The 16896-nt window shown below is 40.0% G+C and overlaps 1 protein-coding gene across 1 annotated transcript in view; it reads left to right on the forward strand.

Moving 5' to 3' along the window:
* Positions 1 to 16896, forward strand: part of LOC107094273 (plasma membrane calcium-transporting ATPase 1-like) — a 102622-nt gene that overhangs the window by 39019 nt on the left and 46707 nt on the right. The window contains exons 2-3 of the mRNA XM_015389801.1: positions 2858 to 3273; positions 16779 to 16894. Coding sequence (XP_015245287.1) covers positions 3078 to 3273; positions 16779 to 16894 — 312 coding nt within the window. The 5' untranslated portion in view covers positions 2858 to 3077. The remainder of the gene's footprint in view (positions 1 to 2857; positions 3274 to 16778; positions 16895 to 16896) is intronic.

The raw sequence follows: 16896 nt of genomic DNA on the forward strand, positions 1-16896 counted from the left end.
CTATATTTGGGCAAAAATGGCCGCTCCCGTACTCAGTGATCGCAACAAAAATAGTTTTCATTTTTTTACTGATTAACACTAAATTCATAAAATCACTGCAAACGTATTAGTTTTAGGTATAAATGATGATCCACTGATTATTCCTTTCTGACCGGACTTTTCCTTTTATCAAATCCTTGCTTATTCAAAACAGATTCTAGCACTATTATTATAATTTAAATATTTCTTATTTTTTGACACAGCGAGTGTTAACAGCACTGGTGATGAACCAAAACTTAATCTCTGCAAGGATCAACTCGCTCAAAACAAAATCCAGTAATTCACACATCCAATAATATCCCAGGATTGCTGTCCTTATTTAAACGCTGCCCTCAGAATTTTTCCTAATTGTAACTTTAAGCCGGTCGACCAGCTGCTGCTTTACGACCATCATGCTTTCTACATGGTCTGCACACAACAACCTTTTTCTCATTCATGAAACACGATCCGAGACATCTGTGGGGATAACTTCTGCCCTGTACAGGTCATCCAGAACAGGAGGTTTGATCATGTCATCATGGCCGGCTCAAAGCATCACCAATCTAAAACCAACCGTGTTAAAGCAACAGATCAGAGGCTCCCCGTCTGCGGTGGACGCCATCACTCATGTAGCGGCTCTTTCTGACGAGCATCAGACGGTGATAAACGCTGAAACCAGACTCCAACGAATACCGGAAATGTGTTTGAATATCATATCACTGTTGTTGAACTAAATTATATTGTGATACATTCTGGTATTAAGTTATTGTCCGTCAGTTCAGAGGCTGCTTCCCAACAATCATGAAGTTCATTTTCTGATTCTTAATGTTTTGTTGTGCTTTTAAAGAGGTAGTAACCTGATATGGACGGTAAAGGAAGCTCCTCTCTGTCTGTTATTTAATGCACTCGTCTCCATCACACACGCCTCTTAATATTGTTTAAGGTAGTTCCTGATTGTCTCGATAAGCCGGTTGATAATTCGAGGGACGGTTGCCTTCTGTGAGGGCAGTGCTTGGTGATCAATCAGGTCTGAAAGCAGCAGCAGGAACCGCAGCCCTGCTGACTAATAGGAAATGAATGGGCGTGGCCTCCGGTCCAAAGATAGAAGCTACCTTTGGACTGAGATGGGCGTGTCGGTGTGGTTATAGAGACTTGTTGTTCTGCAATCCTCTGAGCATCGGCAGAGACCACATCACTGTCCTTATGACGAACCACCTCCATGCTTCTCCCTGCATCCATCCATGCATGAATCTGACTGACTTAGATATCTCACATGTTGTGTAAAGTGTTTATTTAAATACATGACTAAGATTGTTTTACAAAAGGTTTAAAAACATCAATGCGTCCGATTTAAAAAATGAATAATTTGATGGAAACATTAGGAAGAAGTGAAACTAGTAGGAAATGGAGCTTCTGCTGTTCCACTGCTGGACCGGTCATGGAAAGTTGTCGTTTACTGTTGATGGTGTTGCTATGGCAACAAGTGTTTCAGCAGTTTCTATGTTGTGGAAACACCAAGGGGGTAGTGGTGGCCTACTGGTTAGAGTATAGAGCTGGGAACCCCGAGGTTGTGAGTTCAAAACCCACTTCCACAGGCAGCCACTCTGGTTCTCTGAGCCCACAGTGCTCCCCGGGCGCCACACAATGGCAGCCCACTGTTTAAATGCAGAGAGTGAATTTTGTTACACTGTACAGTGTAATGACAATAAAAAAGGAAAAAAACATCTGGAACAACAAAAGTTTATGGTCATAGATGGGTAGAGTTGGAACTTCCAGAGAACTATGGGGGGAATTTTGTTCCATTACTGTAGAAAGAAACGAAAATGTTTTGTTAAATTAACATTTGGGGAAAAAATGCCATCCAGAAACTCCCTTAGAAAAAAAATATATTTAATAGATAGATGATTATTTTTTGAACACTGCAAAAAATTTAAATCCTAATAAGTCATTTTTTTCTTAAAACAAGTTCATTTTGTCTTGAATTGAGGAGGTAAATGAAATTCTTTGCCAGTGGAACAAGACAATTTACATTTAAAATAAGAAAAAAACTATTGAATTGTCTTATTTCAAGTGCGTATTATTTAATTATCTTATTTTAAGAGCAAAAATACTAATTTCATTGGCAGATCGTCCTGTTTACCTACTGAAATTAAGGGTAAATACACTTAATTTAAGAAATTTTTACTTATTTCTAGATCGTTTTTGCAGTGCAATTTCTCTTTTTAAGAAGGTTTTACCAATTGCAATGTTTTTATTTGCGCTTAACATTTTCTTCATTTCTGAGGCGGGCTTTCCTTTGAAGTGAGGAACTCTATTGGTTCCTCTGGATGCTGGGATCTGTAAAAACAATTAGAAAAGAATGCAATGTGTAAAGTTGATCTGAAAAAGGGAAATAATAAATGTCTGTAAGATCTTTAAACCAATACTATCTTGCAGGAGTACGGTACAAAACCAAAGCTAGACGTCTCTTATTTTCGACATCGCCATACGACATCGTTCCACTACTTAGATGTGTGACCTCTTCACATTTATCTCTCAGACACTGGAAACAGAAATATAGTTCAGTCCAACTGCAGACGACTGGGAGATCATTTCTGGATTACATCGTTTCCAAATTCCCATTTACTAAACATGTTCATCGCAACAATAATGAAACCAAATTCACTCCATAGGGGATCTGATTATATCAGATCGTGCTCCAAAGACCTCCTCCCACCGCTCATAATCTATTTCTCTAAGTCCTGTTACGTGTTTTGTCTTTTCCAGGCTTCCGTTACTGTTTGGGTTTCCAGTCTGCATCTGGTTTCTAATAATGTTCCTGTTTCTGTTTACTCTGCAGTGTGAAGCCAGAGCAACATGTTTACTTCCTTGTTTCCATGGTGATCAGAGGGAGCATGCTAATCCACGCCTGGATCTAAACTCAAAGAGTTTCCACCAGCCGCCTCGAGTGGGGGGGGAAGACACAGCAACGAAGTCCCTTCACCTGACGGCAGCGTCCGTACCCAGAGCCCCTCAGCAGAGACAATCAGAGGAACTCAGCTGCACAAGAAGGCGCCAACATGGCCAATAACACGGCCGACCACCCGCCGGGGAACTCAGTGGCTGAGGGCGGCCATGACGGAGACTTTGGGATCTCCATGGATGAACTGAAGGCCCTCATGGAGCTCAGGAGCGCAGAGGCCGTCAACAAGATCCAAGACTGTTACGGAGATGTGCAGACTGTCTGTCGCAGGCTCAAAACGTCACCGATCGAAGGTAAGGCCGCTTCAGTTCCCAGAACCAAACCCGCCAACCAGAACCAACAGCAATGATCCAGTAAAGCTTCTGTATTTAAGCACAGGGAGGAGTCCTGATGTCTGTAGCTGTAGGAAATGATAGGAGACCTGAGAGAATGGCGCCGTACAGACTTTAATGTTGGCTCCAAAATGGCCGCTGAGGTTAGCCCGCCTCTTTAGCAAAGAGCAGCAACAGACCAGAACCTGGCCTTCTGCAGGTTCAGGGTTGAATCCATTCAGCCAGGAATGGGATGTTTGTGAGCCTCATTCTGCCTCAGATGTCAGGTTTGAGACTCATATTTAACTTTGCCCTTTAACTTAAGGTCTGGAGACTTTACTCAAACTCAAGGTCTGCGTCTCATGTTCAAGAGTGAACGGGTGTTTAACAATGTCACACCCTCTGCATGGCATCTGTAGCCTCTTAATAAAAGCCACCTGTGTCTCTGCAGCTTCATCACCAGGCTTGGATCATTCAGATCAAAGTAAATATGCTAAGCTAGCAGCAACATTTCAAAATATGAAAATAAATATTCATCTAAAAGCATTGAAAATGAAATTAAATCCTGTTCATGCAGACATTTATCCTTTATTTATTTACTTTCCTACTCTATGCTGCTCATCACGCTTTAATTTACTCTAGATTAGAACATATGAGAACCTGAAGCAAGAATTTCATGGTATCATAATATTATAATCTAAATTTTAACCCAAAGGTTCAACAAGTTTAAAGTATTAAAAACACTTATACCCCACAATCAGGGGTGAGTATACAATATCATCACAATATTGCAATATCACTATTTATTGAGATTTACCCAGCTGTTAAAATGGAATGTATAGATAAAAAAGTAGGTGCTATTTATGTTCACCAGAATCCATGTTTTGAGTTTACCTCAACTACAGAAATGGAGCTGCAGCGCACAGCAAAGTGGCTCCATAGCACTATCTACCAGAGTGGTGCTGCAGAGGCAGCACATTTTCCCTCATTGCAAAAAGTTAAAGTTTAAAAACAATCCGCTGGACTTTGTTTTCCAAGTTTGAAGAAGTTTCTCTTCCCATTCAGGAAGCTTTCTCAGGAGTTCCAGGCTTTTATAGGGTAGCACAACAAAAGCCTTATAATGGCTTAGAAAGCATTGAAACTGGAAAACCAGACCCAGCCCTTAATAATGGGAGCCGTATATGGAAGCAAATCGTTACCATATTTAAAATAGAAAAGCATTTCCAGAAATGCTTTTCTATTTTAAATATGGTAACGATTTTCTTCCATAGTCGTATAAGTGGTTGTTAGCCTGTAATACCCGATACTGGTCCATTCCTCTGAAAAAGCAGTCGTTAAGGGTCATTGCTGGCCTGGCTGACCTGGTGAGATATTTTGTAACCTTCATAGCGATGGGGGTTAAGATGGTATTTGGAAAGAATCAACTGTATCGCTGTTGTAGGTTTTTGAGAGCTGAAACCCCTCAGTTTAAGGATGGTTTTTCTCTTTTAACATAAATTGCTTCCTTTACACCCCTTTCAAACCACCTGTCTTTTTTTTTTCTCTAAAAAGAAAGATTTATATTGTATCAGAGATACAAAAATCACTATATATCGTCAAATTATAGTTTTTTCCCCCCACAGCCCTACCCACAAAGGGAAAGTTTCAGTGGTTTGGAGAGCGTGACTGTTTCATGTCCTGGTTTACCTAGAAACCACTGAGCTCTGCCTGTCTGTTTATTTAAAGTGGAAATTATGATTTGGTCTGAATTCCTCCTTTCCTGTTCTGAGGTGTGTTTGAGATGCTGCCCTTTCACCTCTGACCCCCGCCGCCATTTTCCTGGGTAAATAGACCTTTTGGCGTCTCTGTTCTCACTCTAATCAAGTCTTTCTGTTGCTCTCGTTTAGAAAGCCGTCGGTTTTGCCTGTTTTTTGCTCTCCAAGGCTGATTGTAATTACGTGAAGAGCAATTTTCCAGACTGCATATTCCCATTGTATTCATAGTTTGGATTGTTTAGGATTTTCATTTCCATTCTATTGTTTTTGAATTAGTTTTGTCTTTATTCTAATTGGCGGGGAGACTGGGTGGAGATTTCTAATCAAGTTAATGAATGGGTCTGTAATTAGTTAATCGCTAATTTAATTTCAATCAAAAACGTATTAACAAAGAAATCTTTTTAATTCAAAACGCCATTTTGCTCCTGAATTATTAAGAACTCAAATTCGCACAGCAACACAAATATGAATTGTTTTAAATCCATTATTTAGGTAATTAAACAATCAGATTGGTTAAAGATGTAAGCAACTCCAGTCTCTGCTTACCGATAGTTACGCTAATGGTTTCAATCAAGTGGATGGGAACTGTGACATAGCTCTCTGTTTTTAGCGTCATCCACCATCAGCCGTCACTGTTAGCTGTTAGCCGCCCCTTTAAAGTGGCTGTTTGCTCTCAGAGGAAGGCTAATCGGTTTCACGAAGTGCGATACAGACAGAATTCCTCTCCATCTGCTGTGCTAAGTTCTAACACGTCTGTTTCTATCATGTTATAATAGTGGAGTGTAATGCTCACATGAAGCACAGGGGTTGAAGTTGGTTTACTTTGGATGTTATTTCAGTGATTTAAGGAGTTTTTATTTTTAAAGTTCTGCCTCGTTGCCATTAAACCGCATAAATAATCCTGACCGGAATAAACGACACCCTCTATTGGTGGTGGGAAAGTTCCAACGAAATTTAGCTAAAGTCATCAATTAATCAAATGAAAGTATTTTCATCTAATAAGACATGAATCAATTGTAAGTTGATTTGTTTACATGTTAATGCTGCTCTGTCACTGAGATGGTGCTGCCTGTTCATTAGATGTACAAGAAACCAAAGATATTAATTATAACAGAAGATATAAAGATATAAATACTTTAATTTTAATATGTATTAAAAAGTTCTATTTTTTTCTTTCATTAAAATCAATATAATTAAAATCCCAGCTCTAATTCAAATACATTTTCTATTTATTTTATGTAGGTTCTTTTTTATTTGTTAATCGTTTTGAATATTCAAAATTTCTTCCAGTTCCGAATTTTAGAAATAAAAGTTAATTGATCTTTACAGGGTTTTTTTTGTAATTCCATTATTATTCTTTGAAAATGGTTCCCAAACATGAGAAATATGCGCGATCCTGATCATTTCTGGGACGGTATCTGGTTCTGGTCGCCCCGCTGTCTGCTGTTCATCTCCAGCTCTCTGTGTTGGGATTGATGACTGAACTGGGACACCGCGGCGTAGTGCCGCTCCGCCGTAGAACAATCAGCAGAACCCAGTTTGATGTTTCCTGCTCTGACGCCATGAAGGAAACCCATCAGTAACCACTAACTCGCAGATTTACCAACCTGTCCTGTTAAAACGGACCCGTCCCTGACCGTCTGCTGACAGAACATCAGTTTAGAATGTGTCAGAGCAGAAAATGGCCGACATGCTGCTGCTGTTTGTTCCTCCCTCTCCATCCTTTGATCCCTCTGTTTGTCTCTGTGTGTGTGTGTGTGTGTGTGTGTGTTCCCATCGGTCCATTCTAGGATTGAAATTAGTTCCAGCCCGTTCCCCTAATGGCTCCATAGATCATTGCTCTGTTCCATTTAGTAATCAGAGGACATTTGTAGTGGCGTCCTCTACGTTAGAAATTACTCCCTTTAATGAAAGAAGCGTTATTATATTTTCTGAGCAGATACTGAGGGGCGGGGGGGCTTAAGATTGAGGACAAACGCAGAGCAAATCAGGCCGTCGGTATGTCAGACGTGTCGGAGCAGCGGAGACGCACTGCGAGGAGACAGATGTGTTCATCCTTCCTGGGTCCTTCACTGAAGGTCTTGGAGTTCAATCTGCCCATAAAAAATACATTTATGTTTGAGCGTCATATAGGCCTCCTACCAATCTGACAGGAAAGGACACAAACGTCACTCAGATTATAAAAATAAATAAGTAAATGATTTGGTTTTTCTTACATTTTATCAAAATATGTTTCCTCCAGCAGGCCGATTGCAGCCTGGGGTCATATACTCTGCATGCCTGGGTTCAGCAGATAGGCCCGTGCATCTGCAGGCAGATATCTTTGGCTGATAGCGTTTTGTTTTTTCCTTCTATCTGTATCGGCTGATGAGTTGATAGTTTCATGGCCTTCTTTAGCAGCCGTGCTTTAAGATCACATGAAGAGCAAACATTGCCTCTTCCTCCTGTTGCTTTCTGTTTTAAATGTTTCATTTGTTAATAAATGTTTTTTTTTTTTAATAAACCATCTTCAGGACATATCAGTTAGACTTATGTCCTGATAATGATAATGACGATCTCTCCTTTGCGTCTCAGAAATCAGGCCTTCTATTTAAACCTGAGCAGCTTCTCAATGTTTGCTCTGTTATTCTGAAAGGAAAACTTCAACCATCGCTACTTCCAGCCTGAAAAACCCCCACCTCAGACCAAAATGTTTGGGTATGAATACTTTTGTTCCACAACTCTTCCAATTCCTTAATACTTATACGTTTTAACGAGTAACTTCAACAAACAGGCCCCGAAAAAAAAGTCCAGATATAAATCGGCTAGAATATAATAAGTTGTTTGGATTTCTCTTTTATCTTTAGCTCTTTATCTGTAAATAATAAACTAAAATGTCAACAAAATCATAAATTTTTTTATATTAGCATAATGAAAACCGCATGAATAGTTAAAGAAATGGGAAAAGAGTAATTAATTTAAAATGAAAGAAGGAACATTGGAAATATTTAAACCTGCTAAATTCTAAACGTCTTAGAATGAAAATATATTTTGAAATTGGATAGAAACAATGTTCCTGTTATGAAAGATATTTGAAATATTTTGCCTTTTTACAAGAACTAAGATTCAAACTTAGAAGTGAAACTTGTATTATTATTTTTATGAGTTCCAGTAGAGCTGTGTGATGAAGCTGATATCAGTCCATGATGGGGGAGAGTTTAAAATAAATAGATTTTTTTACAATTTGTATGGATTCTCATATTTATTCAGAAAGATTTATTCATATCGTTTTGCTTTATTACTTTTTCTATTTTCCTTACAGCCACCTTTACCTCCCTGATACTTAATTCATTTGCTAATAAATGTTTATATAATACTGACAGCAACATGTTTCATAACTATAAAGTGATGTGCTTCAGGTAACCAATAAAAAATGTTTCTAAAACCTTTAAGATGAGACTCACCCCAAAGCAAATCAGACCCTATTTCCACGGCGCAGCTGGAGCAGCAATGATGCTTCAGCCGCGCATCAGAACTAAACTGGTAGAGCATCAAAAATGAAGCAGAACGCTCCTTTATGCTGCTTCTGCTACGTGAACGTAGCATACAGTGTTTCAATGTAACCTTTAAAAAGAATTCAGCTGTTTAAGGTTGACAGGCTAGATTATTTCCTCTGCCTACATCTCCCAGAATGCTTTGCAGTTCTCAACTGAAGTAGAGTGAATCATAGAACTTTCTGTTGAAGGTATTTATTGCTGATATGTGGATTGATTCTGTTAGCTCTAAACTGAAAGACATTACATACATGAAGGTCCAGCTTCTAAAGCTGTATTTCTAGAGCGGCTCTAGTAAGGTCTCAGTTTGAATGGCCGGACCCCCCACCCCTCAGGAACCAGGACCTCAGGCCCGCTTGGACCCAGACTGCGGTCTGCGTTGGTTTTACTCCTCAGTTTAGATCCGTCGCTGGTTGGTTTGACACCAGATGTCACAGAGATTCCTTTGATGCTGATGTGTTTTTTAAAATCACATGACAAATACAGGCAGTGCTATAAATAAGCTGCTATTTTAGGACAATGAACGCTTCCTGACTTCCGAGGTGTCACTTCTCAGGTGAGAAGATGTGTTTTTTTGCTTTTCTGTTCTAGCAGCTGAGCTTTTATCTCTGCATGTTTATCCAAACCCGCAAATCTAAAAATGACGCAGAAGAAGAGATTTGGTAGCTGAGAACTTGTCAACCTGCTTCTTTTATCATAAACCGTTTGGACGTCTGCAGACAGCTGACATGTTGGAGAGCCAACCTTTCATTTAGTCATACAGTAAGGAGTACAACTGCCAAGGATCCAAATATAGACTGATGGATGTTTGTTAAGAAAAACCAAAGTCTGCGTTTTCACTTGAGTGGGTTGTTGTACTTGAAGAGCAAAAACGGAGACCTTTGGGTTCAGCTTCCCACGTTTCAGGCAGAAGAAACTTCTACAGAAGAGGATCTGGTTGTATTGATGTTTTCTCCTGTCTTTTATTAATAGATCACACGCCTTAACAAAGCCGTAGTATTGTAGAGCTTCAGTGTTTCGTTCCTGGAAATAATGAGAGCAGATTTATTAGACGGTTAAAGGGAACCTGGGCTTCTTTTGAGAACCTACCAGCAGTAAATATCTTACCTGCGGCAACGATATTTACTGATGCAACTCAAAGCGATTAATAATAAAACCCCATGAGGTCGAGTTTAAAGCTCATCCTACAGAAATTAGCATGGAACGCTGTAGATCAGAGGGGAGCAGGACCCACCTTCCAACCATCGGATGAGGTTTGGTTAAAAAGCAATAGAAATATAACTTTTAGATTAAAAACTGAAGAAAAGGTGAAAATTAACACATTCATCTCAAAATAAAAAACAATTTAAAGAAGGATTAATATTAGAAACTTGATTTTCCAAAAGAGATGAAGGAAGAGGGTTCTGGTTCAGACCCGTTCTGAGCTAAATGGTGCAAATCTGCTCAGCTTAAGCTGAGATGATTGGGTCTGACTTTAGGGAGGTCTAGTTCTAACGCTACGTTCACACTGCAATCAGCAGAGGCAGCAGAAGCAGCTGGTTTACATGCAAAGTCAATGGTTGACGCACCTCAAGGCGCAGCAAAAGGTCCTGCAGCGCATTTTGAGCAGCAGGAGAAGCGTTTCTGAACGTAGCATAACTCGTCGGGTCCAAAGATGGGACAGCGGTGAAAACGCCCTTATATGGGCAGTCCTCACTGTGACAAGTATTGCCGTAACGGTTAAACCTGGTATTGGTTTGCAGTAACGTTTTTTCAGAGCTGTCATTGAACGCATCATGACCATACACATTCTCACACAGAAGTTCAACACAAGGCGTGATGCCTAGCAGAGCTAAGTGTGAGCATCAGCATGCTGGCAAACAGGAGCAAGAAGGAAAAATAAATCTCTGATCACAACAGAGAGGAGAGTCAGAGAAGAGATACAAAATATAATTGGCCTAAAAGTGACTTTGAAGTTAAATGCCACAGCATGTTATGCTGCTTCTCTTCCTGCTCTCAAAATGTTGCTTTTTAATTTATTTTTATTTTTATTGCTATGATAGAAAAAGCAAAGTCAGGGAAGAGATGGACCAGCAGCAGGGGGAATGATGCAGGGTCTTTACAGGTAAGGAGAGATTATAATTCCTGACAATATCTATTGCAGTGAGAAATAGGGGTGTAAATCACACCCATCAAGGAGATTCCATTCAGTATAAATTTCCTGACCCAACCATTCGATTATTTTCGATACTCAAGAATAAGCCGCGATTTGATTAATTGGTTAAATTATTTTTTTTTATCTTACAGGCTAGACATTGTTTCAAATTTGAATTAAATCAATAAAAACTGTAATATCGTTATGCATTTTATTTAAGAAACAACAGCAAATAACAGAAGTAGCAAAGTTGTACACCACCTAGACATATAAAAACCTCATTCACTGATATAGATATATTTTGTTAGATTCTGAAAGGCCTTGCATCAAAAAAATACTGCAAGCAGAAAGAGGGTAGTGGCTAAAGGAAGCGAGGTAGGAAGGTAAAACCGGTTTAGCGCCACCGCAGCACTGGAGGGAGAATTGCGTCCAGGAAAAAAAAGAAAAAAAAGAATCGATATTCCTTCGGACGTGTCGATGCATCGGATTGTTGGCTGTTGGATCGATGCATCGATACAAAACGATTATTTACACCCCTAGTATGACACCAGGCAGTTATTAGAAGGTTGTCTCAGGTATTGTAGAAATACTGGGATGACTCTGCAGTCATTGCATCATCAACAATGGAGCAGAAGCTGAGAACAGAGAGCTGGTGAACCGCCTTATGGCACGCTGTGGAAGCAATCACCTGATCCTCAATCAGCTCACCATCACTAGTGTTTAGGGTTTAGAGCTTGGAATCCTGACCCTCTTTCCAAAGGGGCGGACATATTCATCCGGTTCAATTTACATGTTTTCTAAACAAAAATGAAGCGTTGTTTTTGGTCCACTCTATAAAGCCTTGAAATCAACACGATTTCTGACATTTTGAATTAAAAAAGCTTCCTGGATGGGAGGAGAAACGTCTTCAGACATGGAAACAAAGTCCAGTGGATTGTTTTTAATTTTCTTTTTTTGGAATTAATGTTTTCTCTTCCATATTGGCTACAAAACTAATATGGGATTATATCAGCCTACATCTAAAATTTAGAAAGTCTCTGCTTCTGTAAAGAACCAACTGGTTAATGATACGAGGGACGGTTGTTCTCATATGTTTAATTGTTGACCTTTGTTCTCAATGTTAGTAATATCACTTGATCAAACATTTTCTAAAACTCTACAATACAAGATAGGCAATAAAAGCTCGTATGATGGGCTCATTATCAGTTTTAGTCAATTCTAAAAGCTGTAATATCTAAAATGGAAAATGTTTTATCTGGACACCCCTAATAAACTCTTTTGGTTTGAATCACAGGCTGGTTTTAGGTTGAGCTCTTCAGAGAGAGGAAAAAAGAGCGTTTCAAAGCTAAAAGTTCAGCATCAGCACGAGTGTCAGCGTTCAAACGACACCGACCCAGCTGCAGCTGCCGCATGTAAATCTGCCTTTAGCTGCATCAGAGTCACTAAGACAAGGCCACAGAATTTACTACAGCTTCTGCAGAATCTGAGATCATCGCTGCAGATGAAACCTAATGGAATAAATTTGATTTATAAACACAGACGGAACTAACTGATAAAAACTGTGCTTGGAATGGGAGTAATTTACAAATGATCTTAGAGGCCACACAGAAGCTCAGCAGAGACGGAAAGAAAGCCAGAATTATGCAAAAATAGAAGAGTTGAACTAAGGATGTTTTCTTTGTTTGGAAAGAAAAAAATATTTTTTTCATTTTTAAATTTCCCCCCTTTAACTTCACATTCAGACTTCTGTGATGGTAATATGAACCTCAGATGTAGCAGGAAGCAGCGTCGGTCCCAAAGCTGCTCTATAGGGGAGCGTCGGCCATGTTGGGCCTCCTAATGTCCGTGCCACTAACAGGCCTTGTCCTGATGACGATGCCCCATCATGCCGCTATGGTCAGCAGCAGGTGGATCTCCTCCCTCCAGCCCACCTCTGAACTCTGGCTGCCTGCTGAGCCGCGCTGCTCTGCATGAAGACAGGCTGGTGTTTGGAAGCTGTGGGTGGCTTCATATCACTGCAGATTAAATCTGACACCTTCAGGATCTGCAACAATCCACGTTTGGTTCAGAAACAGCTGTGACGGGCTGGTGTGCAGCAAGGCGCTCTGCAGATGTTGGAACATTATCTCGGAGCTGTAATTTTCTTCTCCTCTGGGACGTTGAGCAACGCTAAGCTGCTGCCAGAACCTGCATGAAACCTGCCGTCAGAACCAGAAGTCTGAGCCAAAAAAAGAAAGCGAGGAGGAAAGGTTCTTTATGCGGCTCTTTCTTCTATTTTAGTGTGACGGTAGCTTTCAGCATCGGACTGGGACTTAAATGATCAAACCGCGCTGTGATCTCATCCACCGTGTGACAAAACATTGATAATGAAGACTTTGACAGTTGGTATATTTTTAAAATCCATCTTGCCGACCTCATTATGCTTCCTCCGCAGCTCCTTACAGGCAGCTGGACTGCTGCTCCAGTGCTGCAGAAAGCAGCAGTCCACTGCATGCCCCACCGCTATTACCAAAATACCCCCATCCACTGTGTACGGCTCTGCTTTTAATGGAAAAAGCCATTATATCTTATATTTAGCTGGTTCTCCTGAAATATGTGTATTTATTTTATACCCTGCTGGTCTTAGAATATAAACATTGTTTGATTTCTGAGCTTATTTTCTTCTTTAAGGTGTTCAGACTGATTTTGAATCTGTGCTCAGTAGCTTATGCTAACTCACATGGCTTCACCATCTTCCCTCTTATTCTGCCCGTTTTTCCATTCTGGTCCAAAGCAATGATGCAGACAGAATAACCTCTTTTTAACGTTTATACTTTAAACTGTATTTTTGTTTCTGGACCCGTTAAGATAAAAAAAAAAAAAAAAATAAAAAAATGAGCGAGGAACGTGGGGGGAGCATAGACTCCTTTATCGTATTATAAGGATTTTTATTTATTTTCTAAATGAAGAATTGGAATCTGTGTCGTTAAAAACTCTATATTATTATTATTTTTTTTTACTATCCTTTATTTCCCGATCTGGTATGAAATAGCGATTATTTTTAACCAATATTGTGAGTTTTACTAGGATTTTCTGTGGTACAAACCCCAAGCTTGTAAATTTTTCACTCCAGATGTTCAGTTTTTTAAACCTTGATTGCCCAAAATCTACTGCTGCAGAATTTTACTGTAACCTTTGGGCGAAAAATTCCTTATTTTTACTTTCACATACAGATCTGCATGCTAACTGCTACTCTACTTTACTGTTTAATGACTAACCCCCTTCATGAGTTTTAGTGCCACCTAAAGGGCTGAAATTAGAAATGTAGTTTCTTACTCTTGTTAAACTGAGATTCCCTGTGATTTGAAAATTGCATTTGTTAAATTATAATTATATTGCAAATGCAATGAACCGCCCTGCCCTGCGTTGGGGTATTGCATATGTTGAAGAATATGATTATATAGGGCTACTACAAGATGTTTATAGATATTAAGGGTGGAACGGTTCACAAAATCCACGGTTCGGTCCGGTTCATGGTTTCGTGGTCACGGTTTTCGGTTCGGTATATGTTGATTGTTAGGAAAATCTATTATGTCTTGTATAGTAAAACACAGGTTGCACAATGCTTGCACACTGTTGCACTTTTATCCACAACTTTCTTTCCGCCGTCATCGTAGGTCACTCTAAATGCAAAGTGGTCCCATACAGCAGACCTATAAAGTGCTGCTGGCGCGTCTTCCAACTCCTGTTCTTTCCCACTCGCCATACCCACACAATTCTCCACAACAACTGATTTTTTCCTGCTACACCTGGCTACGCTGCTTCGCTTCTTCTTCTTGTTTACTACTGGTGGTTGGCTTTGGTCGCAGTACCGCCACCTTCTGCTCTGGAGTGTAATCGCTTCCCCTATGAGGAAAAGGAGCAGCGCATGAACCGAACGCAACACACGCGAATCGAACCGAGACAGTCGAACCGAACGGTTCTGACGGTTTTCATAAACCGTTCCATCCCTAATAGATGTAAATCCAACTTTTTATTTAACCGGTGTCCTGAAGAAGAACTTAAATGTTTGCATTTAAAGGAGTATTGTATCGTTATCCACGAAAGGCTGCGAAGTAGTAATGTTTTTTTTTCTTGTTGCTTTTATCGCTTTAATGATTAATAGCATAAATGTTTAAGTTCATCAGCCCTACTGTGGACCAACCCGGTTTCTGGTGCGGATGTAAAGGGATTCCAAAAAAAGTAAAAAAAAACAATCCACTGAAGACGTTTCGCTTCTCATCCAGGAATCTTTCCATTTAAAATGTCAGCAAAAGCTTCCTGGATGGGAAGCAAAACTTCAAACTTGGAAATAAAGTCCAGTTGATTGTTTTTGAAAATTTTTTGGAATGACTGAGAATCTTCACCAATAGATGTAAAGGGAGCGTTTAAACTCCTTTAGTTTAGATTATTTTTTTAAAACGGATTTTGCTGCAGAATTTTCTCCTGCTGTATGGATCATAGCTGACTGTAACCCCTCCCCTACGTGTTGCTGCCTGAACAAAGGCCTTTGTCTTCTGTCTGAAGGCGTCATGTTGGTGTTTGTGGAGCAACGTTCAGCTAAACAGTCGTCCCTGCTGGGGGGGGAGCTACAGAGCCGACCTGTGGCTGTAGAAAGGATCTTTGAGGTGTGCTTGTTGTTGTTGGAAGCATCCTGGCTGCAGACTGTTTCAGTGTGTCGGCCTGAACACAGACTGGGACCACCAGGTGCTGATTATTGGCTCCGGTGGACCAGCAGATTGGGTTTCCAGCTGGAGCTCGGTCAGGGTCAGTTAAGGCTGCCCTGGCCTCATCGCTGTACAGAAATCCATGAGCGGTACCAGAACACGCAAACCCAGAATGAATTCATCCCATCAGGCATAACATTATGACCAGGCTGCTTCTAGAGACACACTGATGAGAAAAAATGATTGAAATATGAATGAAAATGGAACTTTTAAACATCTTAATGCTTTATATTTCTAAAGCATGGATGCCATAAAATTGAGTCCCGATGGAAAGATAATTTCGAATAAATATGATTTTTACTCACATGGAGATACATTTTAGTGGATGTGCTACAGTCAGCGTCCGATTAGTGGATGGCTTTTTCCAATTTTGCTATCAACACCATTCTATATTATTTCTGACAAAACATTAGGAATATGTAAAAAATTCCAAAAAAGAAAAATCCACTGGACTTTGTTTCCAAGTTTGAAGACTTTTCACTTCCCAGGAAGCTTTTTCAATTTAAAATGTCAGGAATAGCGTTGAGTTTGAGGTTTTATACAGCAGCCCAACAAATCCTTCGTTTTTGTTCAGAAAGCATGCTAACCTGTCTATGTTTCTAAAAGGAAATTGTTGGCCTGGCTGAACAGGTGAGGCCTTCTGTCCCTGTAGGGAATGAACCCAATTTCAGAGACATAGACAGGTATGGGGCTTTGCAGGAAAAGAAGCCAAACGACCCCCATTCCAAAGGGGTGGACCCGTTTGTCTGTGTCAATTAGCATGTTTGCTAAACTAAAACAACTGTTTTATACAACTGTGTAAACAACGCTATTCCTGACATTTTGAAATGAAAAGGCTTCCTGGATGGGAAGCGAAATATCTTCAAGCTTGGAAACAAAGTCCAGTGGATTGTTTTTGAACTTTTTTGGAATGACTTTGACCTGGATGAATAGAATATTCACCAATATGTTAAAAAGTTCCCTTGTTTGGTCGATATTTTAATCTGTTTTCTCATCAATGTGTTAGAGCTTAGGGCGATGCATGCTCCCAGTAAAGGGGAGGTCATTCTCAGCAGCAGGCATTTCTCAGCATTTATCTCTGTTTTATGGCATCCATGCATAAGAAATATGAAAACATTAATATGTTTAAGTTCTCTTTTCGTTCATATTTAAATCTTTTTTTCTCATCATTGTTCCAGAGGGGAGGTAATTCTCAGCAGGCAGGTATTTCTCTGAATGACACCTGTCCGTTGATCTGCTGCAGCTCTCCCACGTCTCCCAGGACTGCCATCTTGTATTGGTCCTCACACGTAACGTTTCAACTCTGCTGTTTGTTTTTCAGGTTTGTCAGGAAACCCGACTGATTTGGAAAAACGTCACGCTGCGTTCGGGAAAAACTTCATCCCTCCAAAAAAGGCTAAGACCTTCCTGCAGCTGGTGTGGGAGGCACTTCAAGACGT

Source organism: Cyprinodon variegatus, unplaced genomic scaffold (assembly GCF_000732505.1).
Source record: "Cyprinodon variegatus isolate N-32 unplaced genomic scaffold, C_variegatus-1.0 Scaffold473, whole genome shotgun sequence".
NCBI lineage: Eukaryota > Metazoa > Chordata > Actinopteri > Cyprinodontiformes > Cyprinodontidae > Cyprinodon > Cyprinodon variegatus.